Source organism: Aphanomyces astaci, assembly GCF_000520075.1.
Source record: "Aphanomyces astaci strain APO3 unplaced genomic scaffold supercont1.253, whole genome shotgun sequence".
Classification (NCBI taxonomy): Eukaryota; Oomycota; class Saprolegniomycetes; order Saprolegniales; family Verrucalvaceae; genus Aphanomyces; species Aphanomyces astaci.
In genome coordinates this window covers 533-11029 of record NW_009798516.1, presented here as the reverse complement: position 1 = coordinate 11029, position 10497 = coordinate 533, and the positions used below count along the sequence as shown (strand labels likewise).

At 48.1% G+C, this 10497-nt stretch overlaps 2 protein-coding genes across 8 annotated transcripts; both read left to right on the top strand.

Moving 5' to 3' along the window:
* H257_18885 (chaperone DnaK) lies at positions 1 to 2434 on the top strand (the record flags this gene model as incomplete). Its single annotated transcript, XM_009848022.1, has 1 exon — positions 1 to 2434. One exon carries the CDS (start codon positions 1 to 3, stop codon positions 2359 to 2361), a length of 2361 nt encoding a protein of 786 aa, XP_009846324.1. The 3' UTR covers positions 2362 to 2434.
* Positions 2435 to 5895: 3461 nt separating this feature from the next.
* Positions 5896 to 10076, top strand: H257_18884 (hypothetical protein). Of its 7 annotated transcripts, none has more exons than XM_009848016.1 (17): positions 5896 to 6102; positions 6150 to 6206; positions 6258 to 6321; positions 6381 to 6889; positions 7473 to 7653; positions 7902 to 7971; positions 8316 to 8388; positions 8432 to 8496; positions 8566 to 8631; positions 8698 to 8742; positions 8788 to 8936; positions 9187 to 9237; positions 9377 to 9467; positions 9532 to 9640; positions 9685 to 9763; positions 9808 to 9850; positions 9894 to 10076. In XM_009848016.1, the coding sequence occupies exons 1-17, from the start codon at positions 5913 to 5915 to the stop codon at positions 9978 to 9980; spliced, it is 1929 nt and encodes a 642-aa protein (XP_009846318.1). In that variant the 5' UTR covers positions 5896 to 5912; the 3' UTR covers positions 9981 to 10076. The 7 variants fall into 7 exon arrangements, with proteins under 7 accessions (XP_009846318.1, XP_009846317.1, XP_009846319.1 ...); XM_009848015.1 differs by having other exon boundaries at positions 9359 to 9467; XM_009848017.1 differs by having other exon boundaries at positions 9808 to 10076.
* The last annotated feature ends 421 nt before the right edge of the window (positions 10077 to 10497 follow it).

Sequence of the window (10497 nt, the reverse complement as noted above, 5' to 3'; positions counted from 1 at the left end):
ATGGCCCCTCAACGTCGTCGCACGGGCAAAGGCACCAAGGATGCCCATGCCAACCTTTCCGCGGAAGAACGTACCCAACAAGGTACGGAAGCCAAGAACCGTGGTAACGAAGCGTACGCCGCCGGCGACCACGCCACGGCCATCAAGGAGTTCACGAACGCCATCGGTTTCGAGCCCACCAACCACATCTACTACTCGAACAGATCTGCGGCGTACTTGAGCGCGGGCAACGCTGCGTTGGCTTTGCAAGATGCCAACAAGTGTATCGAGATCGACGCCAAGTGGGGCAAGGGCTACGCCCGCCTCGGTGCCGCGTACTACTTCATCAAGTCGTACCAAAAGGCCGTGACTGCGTACACCAAGGGTTTGACCTTGGACAAGGGCAACAAGCAATTGCAAGCCGGTTTGACGCAAGCGCAAGCCGCCCTCCAAGTGCTTGAAGAAGAAGCCGGTGGCGTGGAGATGGACGACGCCACGCGCAAGTTGAAGCGCCTCGAGATCGAAGAAAAGATCAACAAGGCCCGCGCCGACCGCGAAGAACGTGCCAAGCGCGCCGAGCGTGGTTTCTCGGAAGTGATCGGGATCGATCTCGGTACCACCTACTCGTGCGTGGGTGTGTGGAAGGATGGCCAAGTGGAAATCATCGCCAACAGCGAAGGCAACCGCACGACCCCTTCGTGGGTGGCGTTCAACGAAACCGAGCGCTTGATCGGTGAAGCCGCCAAGATCCAAGCCGCGTCCAACGCCACCAACACGGTGTTCGACGCCAAGCGTATCATTGGCCGCAACTTCAGCGACCCGATCGTGAAGAAGGACGCCGCGCACTTCCCGTTCAAGATTACCGCCGGGGACGACGACAAGCCGTTGATCGAAGTGACGTTCAAGGGCGAAGCCAAGAGCTTCACCCCCGAAGAAATCTCGTCGATGGTGCTGACCCGCATGAAGGAAACCGCGGAAAACTACCTCGGCCAAGAGATCAAGCAAGCCGTGGTGACCGTGCCTGCGTATTTCAACGACCAGCAGCGTCAATCCACCAAGGACGCCGGCGCCATCGCTGGCCTCGACGTGAAGCGCATCATCAACGAGCCCACCGCCGCCGCCCTCGCGTACGGGTTGGACACGAACGCCGGCGCGGAAGGCAAGTCGAACATTTTGATCTTCGACTTGGGCGGAGGCACGTTTGATGTGTCCATCTTGTCGATTGAGAACGGCATCTTCGAAGTCAAGTCCACGGGCGGTGACACGCACTTGGGTGGCGAAGACTTTGACTCGAACATGGTCGACTACTTGATCACCGAGTTCAAGCGCAAGAACAAGAACTTGGACCCGACGACGTCGGCCCGGTCCATGCGCCGCCTGCGCACGGCGTGCGAGTCTGCCAAGCGCATGCTTTCCACGACCACCAGCGCCACGATCGAAGTGGACTCGCTCTTCGAAGGCGTCGACTTTAGCTCGACCATGACGCGCGCCAAGTTTGAGTCGCTCAACGACGAGTGCTTCAAGCGCACGGAAGAAACCGTGTTGAAGGTGTTGCAAGACGCCAACATGAAGCCCGACCAAATCTCGGAACTGGTGCTCGTGGGCGGGTCCACGCGTATCCCCAAGGTGCAAAACATGCTGTCGGGTCTGTTTGGCGGCAAGGAGCTGAGCAAGTCCATCAACCCCGATGAAGCCGTGGCGTACGGTGCGGCCGTGCAAGGCGCGATCCTGAGCGGCATCCGCAACGACGCGACCAACTCGTTGTTGTTGGTGGACGTGACGCCCTTGTCTCTGGGCATTGAAACCGTGGGCAAGGTCATGTCGGTGCTGATCAAGCGCAACACGGCGATCCCGGTCAAGAAGACGCGCGTGTACACGACCGAAGCCGACTACCAAACCCAAGTGAACGTGGTCATCTACGAAGGCGAGCGCGCGTGCGTGGACCACAACAACAAGCTGGGCGAGTTCACGATCTCGGGCATTGAACGCGCCAAGCGCGGCGAGCCCCAAGTGGAAGTGACGTTCGAGATCGACGCCAACGGCATCTTGAACGTGAGCGCCAAGGACAAGAAGACCCACGCCAAGGCCGAGACCACGATCAGCAGCAACGGCGGCCGCTTGAGCCAGGAAGACATTGACCGCATGGTGGCGGACGCGGAAAAGTACAAGAAGGACGACGCCGAAGTGCTGCGCAAGATTGAAGCGCGCAACAACTTGGAAGGGTTCATCTACCGCGCCTTGGAAATCGCCCGCGAAAAGGGCGACAGCCAGGCCGAAAACACCATCCGCGAAGCCCGCGAATGGTTGGAAGACCACGAAGAAGCCACGCTTCGCGAGTTGGAGGACAAGAAGCGATTGTTGGAACGATTGATCAAGTACTAATAAGTCCAACCAACGAACCAAGTGGAGATGATCTAATAACGTCTGATATTCTATTCCCATTCTTGTACACACACTCGTGTTTGTGTTACTTCACAGTAAAAGTGTCTGGAAGAAATATATACTCTGGAGTATCGGTGATGTGCACTCTATTGGTGATATCGGATTGGCTGAATACGGGGCATTTTGGACCTTTATAGCCAGCCAATCAGTACACCTATCCATTCTGCTACACGTAGTATTATTAATATATTTACTGTTATTAATATTAATAGCAGTAAATATATTAATAATACTACGTGTTAATAGTATCTCTTGTGAACAAATCCCTCCGTTGTCAAAGGGTCCATTCGAGGTGTCAGATTGGCTGAAAACATGCACTTTTAGTCTTTGTAGCCAACCACATGTCTCAATTTGGTGCTTCTCGCGTCAAATCAACACGCGCGGACCAAATCTTCGAGCGTCGGCCTTCTCGCACGTGGTGGATACATACCGATAGGTGAGAGCCATTGACGTCTCGCACGACGTTGTCAACATGGCACAAAGTACTGGATCGGTGTGGGATATCTTGGATGGATCCAAGGACATCGTCGGTCGTCCTGCAACGGCCAACACATTCCTGTCAGTAACTGATCACCGTCACAATAACGTTAGCCGCTGAACAAATTGACCATCCCAAAACTTCCAAAAGATCGCCAGATTTGCAGCATCTCTTGGGAGCAATTTAGTAATTGACCATTACACCGTTGACCGTGATTAGTGCCGACGGAATTAATTTTCAACCTCGTCCCCAGACAGACCTACGGCACATGTATTAGTGTAGTGCGGACCGCACTATATCTATGGGCTTGGAGAATTAGTGCGGACTGCACCAATTTTGAATACTAGTATTGTGAGAATTGGTAAGGATTATTATCTTGATTTTTGTAAGTGGGATTTGTTCATGAAAATTCACATCACAAATCGGCATTGATGTAAACAGTCAATAGTGCAGACACATCATGTACAAGGGTTATTACACTGCACTTGATGGCTTCATATGTACCAGAGCAAATTGGGCATCGTGGCATACACCCAATATTGCACGAAATTGTCCGCACTAATTACCAACCACAAATTTCTGGAATTCCATCACACATGTATTAATGACCGCACTAATTCTGTAATTCTCAATCCGTACTAATTACGGTCAACGATGTAGTTTCTTCCTACCCCGAAACTCCGAAACCCCGAACTGCATCTTTGCAACTAGTCGAACTATATCGTGTAGGGCATCACCTTCAGATATGTTAGCGCAACTCCACCGGTCGGAGTTATAGCTCAGATTTATACGGATAACCCTTAGATAGGCCAACCCCGGACTTATTGCTCCCATCGGCAGGTTTTATAGGGGTCAGATTTATATTTGAAAGATCCAAACATAAATCTGACCCCAAAAAGTTACTTCAAGTATGTAATAGACCTTTTTTGCCTCGATTTCTCCATCAGATTTATGCCATCCGGATTCATAGTAATATCAAAATAATAATCCAAAGCAATACTAGTATTTGATATAGTAAAATGAAGTTCCCGCATAATATACATAAAATTACCATTTTGTTGAACTCACAGTCAACACGCAATTTCGACGCGACGGAGCAACGTCCATGAGATTCGACGGCGGCGTCACAGTGAACTGTGCACATCTACGATAACCCCTGTGATGCTTAATTGGACCTCTGAACTCCACCGACTCTCACAGCCCTACGTCGAATGGCTATGCGTCCATCCTGCTGACGCCGTCGCCATAGCCCTAAACATCGCAGCGACAACCAAGTCGCCCCGATTGTGAGGGCGGTGGTGGTGGCATCTGCAGGGTAAACGAATTAGTGAGCACCACGTAGATTGTTTTGTCAGAGTCCACGTCACAGTTGGCTCATGAATACGCATGCTGTGATAATTCATAAGCTCAAGGGTGTGCCCTCTTTTTTGACGAGTGAGATAATTTGCGGCGTCGAACTGCGGCATGCGCATCGACATGATAGATTTCTACTGTAATGTTCGATTGAATGTGATGTGATAGTCGTCATGTGGGATTCATTTTGGCGCCGCATTAGTAGCAGCTACATGTAGTCAGAGTGCCGCAGCCTGTGAGTGTAAATCTGAATAAATCTGAATAAATCTGATGGGTGGGGAAATTGAGATTTATCCCTGGGACACTCCATTAAGTCTCGCTGTTATCTGTACATAATCCGAATACATCTCATTCGATACATCCCACGGGTGGTTTTGCTCTTAGGTGACAATTTCAAGGAGCGTTTGAAGGATTGAGCCCGTCAAACGCTATCCACACTGTAGAATGGAATGGTAAAACTCCACTCGTCATGAACGATTGGTTTGGAGGCGGGCGATCATTGCCGTGGCTATAATTACCATCGATGCGTAGTTACTCCTAGTACTACATACTACAGTAGTACTAGTACATACTAGTAGTACTTATATTTGATCAGCATGGCACTTCCTGAATATTTTTGGCTGTGATTTGGCGGTATATATTTGATCAGCATGGCACTTCCTGAATATTGCGGCCATTGATATGGCGGTATATATTTATTTGATCAGCTTGGCACTTCCTGAATATTTTTGGCTGGTCAGAAACCAAATATCCGGATATTTCCACATCGGACACTATCAAATTAACGTTATCATGAACACTACTGTACTACTAGTAGTATTTGTGAAGTCGATTCGAAATTGGAGTGGGGTTCTCATTTGAATGAGCAGCACCAAATCGGCAGACAATCGATCGACCAATCAAAACTCAGAACACTAATCAAATGCCCAATCAAATTCACTCTTAGACCAATTCAACAACGAATTAGTGTGAGACTGAAATTAGTGTGACACTAGACCATTTTGCATAACTTACAAAGTTCAATGCGAAGAATCGATCGATAGATTTGGCGAATCAGCACAAAAGTCCAAGTTTTGGGTAAAAAAGGACAATGCCGTTTGGTGAGAACCATTGACGCGACGCACGACATCGGTAACACGGCACAAAGTTATCGATCAGTATGGCATAATTTTATGAGGTGGCATCCAGACCAGCTCTAACGTTAGGAATAGAACCAACGTTACGTACAATATATATCGTTTTGCCTACTACTGTACTACTACTATAATAGTTCCCTCATTAACAGTAAAACAGTTCCACTGTTGTTTTGACCCGAAATCCTGTTTGAATGAGGGAATTATTGCATCCGGATACACATTTTCCCCAGTAGCCTTGTAACCTGGGACTCCGTCCTACCCCCGGTGAGTACATACGATGCTAAATCTCCGGGGCTAACTGCATCGCTAACCACTGAGCTGCACTTAACCAACTACTAGTAAGAGGTGAGGTGGCCTGAGCATACAAAATTCCTTATAAATCTCATTGAAACAGTATTTCGGGTCAAAACAACAGTGGAACTGTGTTACACTTAAGGGAATTGTACCTAGTAGTACTATAAATAGTAGACCCAAGGTGACATCTTTTGTGGTGGGATATTGGGTCCCGCCATGTGAATTGGACTATGCCATCCGAATACCATAGATCCACCACAAGCATGGAAGGTCGGCGTCACTATGTGGACCCGTCCATCACAATCGATGAAGGCGAATCCATTCCGTTGCCCCCTACTACTACTACTTCGTTGCCCCTGAAAGCAGCACTCTTCTCCCCGAGAGAGCTTGCTCTCGAGAGCCGTTGCAACTCGACAGGAGGTACATGCTTCTGTCTTCGTCAGGTGAAGTTAACGTAGACATCCTAGGCACAGAGAATGACTTGTGGAAGCGCCGCTCGTCGACCATAAAACTGCAACCAAGAGGTATTCGTGTTAGTTTGAAGTTTGTTTCATCGCGAGCAACCGGGGACGTAGTGTTGGCAACCAAACCGCTTCCATTCGTGCCGCGGCGCCTATCTGGCCGTTCCCGCCTGTATCGGTAGCTTCTCTCTCGTTGCGTCGTTCCCTCGCCCTCCTCATGCGTCGTGTGTTGCTTAGGAGAGTCGAAGGTGAAGCACGCGACCATCACGCGGCGCCTTTGACGATCGTGTTGAAAATGACTGTGGAGGCACACGACGACTTGCGCACGTCGTTTGTGCTGAGTCCGCACCTTCTGGACAACGGCATTGGCAGAGACGCGTCGAATGCTGTGAGCGTTCCTGCAGACAAGCACATGGCCGAGCGCAACCACGCAGTCGTGCGGTTCCACAACGGCGGCGGGTACTTCATATCGAGCCACGATCAGGCCAACTATGGCACGTACATCCGACTGTCGCCGTGCATTCCGGGGGACATGGCGTCGGCCACGCAGTGGCCATTGGCGGTGGGGTGTCACTTTCGAGTGGGCAAGTCCGACTTTGAAGTGGTGGCGATGGAAGACGACGACGACAGCCATGATGTGGTGCTGTCTCTGCGCGTGTTGTGTGGAAAGCTCTCTGGGAAAACGTACCGGCTAGGCTCGGCGGGGGGGACAATCGGGCGGTCGGCTGACAACACAATTCACACGGGTACCGACTGATTGATTGTCCACATTAGGACTTATGATTCGCCAAATCTATCGATTGATCGATTCGTTGTACTGAATATATATTGTCCTTTTACCCAAAATTTGGACTTTTGTGCTGATTCACCAAATCTATCGATCGATTCTTTGGACTGACTTTTTTATATATATAAAAGCGTCCAGTGTCACACTAATTTCAGTCACACACTAATTCGTTGTTGAATTGGTCAAACGAGTGATTTTCATTGGCCACTTGATTAGTGTTGTGGGTTTTGATTGGTCGATCATCGATTGTCTGTCGATTTGGTGATTCTGCTCATTCGATTGAGCACCCAAACACTCCAATTTCGAATCGACTTGACAATAAGAGTGTATGTAAAAACGTGTCCTATGGTGCTACGTATCACCCTAATTCAAGTCACACACTAATTCGACGTGATGTTGGTGGTATCCTGCAGTCTGATTGGCTCAATTCTTGTGTTCTACTTACTACATGTGGTTGGGTCGATGATTCATTCTTGTACACACACTACACTATTGATGATATATTGGACATTTGTACGTTTTTGACTACTGTCTGTGTGTAGGCGACGGGGAGCTCTCGCGCCGACATGCCGCCATTTGGTGGGACGAAACCGGGTTTTACCTGCAAGACTTGGGGTCTACGAACGGCACGTTTATGAAATTGCATGGGGCGTACCGCCAACCGTATCGGCTCGAAATCGGCGACCAAATCCTCGTCTCTCAGACGTGCTTTTCTGTGAATCGGTGGGTTGAACTGAAGAAAGAATACTGCTACTATTGTCGATTTGATACAAATTTGGGGAGGGGCAAACCGATCCACAATCGATCTGATTGGTAGAATTTCATTGAGAAGGTTTTGATTGGTTAATAATTTTGAGCTCATCTGAAGTAGCCAATCAGATCGATTTAAATTCCAACGACAAACCACGCCACAACACGAAATTTCACTCGAAAGCACAATACTTGGCTAGACATGATTGATGTACTACTAGGTTTGACGTGGGCGTGTGGGAAGATATGGGCACGCGCAAACACATGGAAGATGCCCACATGATCGTTCAAGTACGGTATATATATATATATATACAACGGACTCTTTATATTGTCGTTTTGCCGAATCTATAAGTTGGACTCGGATGAAAAATCCATCGATCGATGTTTAAAACTGCATGCGTTGTATATATTATGCCAATCACACTAATTACAGTCGCATGAATATGGGTTCCGACCATCGGATTGGGTGGTCAATTTATGTGCTCAGTTAATTGTGTCGTCGATTCATAGCAATAAAAATATTATTTATTTAAAATATTGAATTTATATAGATAAATTCAATTCGAAAAATTAGAAAAATAAATACTACGACAGCAACAACTCTATACTAACCACCCTATTTGGCTGTATAGGACCTCAACATTGCCGAGCTGACGGCAGCAGGCATGTACCCGCAGTCGTTTTTCGGAGTGTTTGATGGCCACGGTACGTCCACACAAGAGGCGCCCGACAACAAATCTGTGGGTAGGGGGCATGGAAGCGTCGCAGTATGTCAACGAGCACCTGCACAAGAACATTTCCAGCCACATCAGTGTACGTCACAGTGCAGTGTAGTTCGATTTGGCCTCGGTACTCACGGATACATTTATGTATGAATTGCAGGCCCAGTGCAGTACCCACCACGGCCAAAGCGTATCCAGCAATGACATGCACACTCTGATCACCCAAGTAGATATATATATAGATATATGGTGGTATATCACTGTGGATTCATCACAAGCATCGTCACCGTAGGGCCTGTCCAGCGCATTTGACACGACCGACGCAGATTTTTTAAACGTACGACATGTGTGCTATCGGTTATTGGGACTGCAAGTGGGGTAGAGTTCAAGCCGGCCCCAAGCGGGCAGCACTGCCACTACAGTCATGGTGGCGGGCTCGATCATATACGTTGCCAACGTCGGCGACTCGCGCACTGTGCTGAGTCGCCACGGACGAGCGATTCGACTCTCCAACGACCACAAACCCTCCAGGTAGTCTTGTCCTTTGAGCCAAAACACTTGGATTATTGTCCATATTGAGAGGGACTGCATTCGCTTTGTATGTATATACTGCAAGTCGACGGCCGATTTGGCTGTGTCACTCCAGTGTCAAAGAAAGCAACTACTATGCTACGACCGGATAGCTTGGCCTTCTGCTATATTTGTTATTTATTTTAAAAATACAATATATTTTTCAGTTGTAGTAGTAGATATGGACTCAGGTTTTTGTGGTCGTGGTTAGGCCGGACGAAGCGCAGCGAATTCGAGACACCGGTGGCTTTATCATTCACGGGTATATATATATATATTATAAACAAGGGTATCATTTTATTTTCTGACGGGTAGATTAAATATACGTAGTATATATATATATATATATAAATTACCCAACGACGGTATCGATGCAGTTGCAGACTATTTTTTGCTTCCAGGCGTGTGATGGGCGAGTTGGCCGTGTCAAGGGCGTTTGGCGACTCGGACTTCAAAACCTACGACGCGTACTCGTGTCATCCGTCTGGCCTGGTAATCATGCAAATATATATAGTGTCTATTCTTGATATTTGACAATGAAATAAATATTATTTAGACCCTCGAAGATGAACATGGGGTGGAGCAACCGATGGTCAATCCAAGTGAAATCCTCAAGGGCCCGTTGGTCATTTCTACGCCCGAAATTTCGCACGTCGAAATCACAGGTTGGGATTATTTCGTGTATTTAAAATGGCAAATTTCTTGATAGAACACGACGAGTTTCTACTCTTGGCATGCGACGGCTTGTTTGACGTGTTGGAAGACCAAGTAGCCGTTGACTTTATCAGGTACTATTGTACTTTGCGAACAAGGTATTTATTCACGTGAGTAGGCATGAATTGAGCAACGGGGAGGACGTCCAGCGAACCGTGGAGGTTTGACATCCGTATTTGCAGCGAATTATCACAACCTTCGTAGAACTTGGTCCATTACGCAATAGATGTCCAAGGGTCGCGGGACAACGTGACTGCGATTGTCGTGGTGCTGAATCCACACCAGTACTAGACACCCGACACCGTTTACCAAGATTAAACATACTGGCAAAGTATACTACCTTGTTCCGTCTTCGATACATTGGATTCGAAACTGAGAAAACGTCGACTTTTTCAATGCAATCGGGGCTCAAGACAAGTTAGGATGTAGAGGAGCAATCGTGTGACGGACCCTTTAGCATATGGTATTGTCCTTTTACACCCAAAATTTAGACTTTTGTGCTGATTCGCCAAATCTATCGATCTAACGTAAGCCCCAGAACTGCTTAGGTGCGAGATTATTCGCACTTAAGAGCTTGGGTATACGCGAGCATTTTGATGAACGGTGCATTATTATTATATATAATGCTCGAGTATACCCCAGCTCGTAAGTTCGAACGAAGTCGCACCTAAGCGGTTCTGGGGTTTCGCATCGTTGAGGTGGTCGCGCGGTGTCGTCAAAGCGGGCGTCCTAGGATGCATGGGTGGCTGTCGTTACTTAGGTCAGGCGAATTCTGTTAATGTATGTTCTGCATGGTGATTGGCTTTAC

Coding starts and splice junctions, on each gene's coding strand:
- H257_18884 (XM_009848015.1), top strand. CDS start 5,913: ATGCCATCCGAATACCATAGATCCACCACAAGCATGGAAGGTCGGCGT. Junction 7,972..8,315: donor ATGCCCACATGATCGTTCAA/GTACGGTATATA, acceptor TTGGCTGTATAG/GACCTCAACATTGCCGAGCT. Junction 8,389..8,431: donor CGGAGTGTTTGATGGCCACG/GTACGTCCACAC, acceptor ATCTGTGGGTAG/GGGGCATGGAAGCGTCGCAG.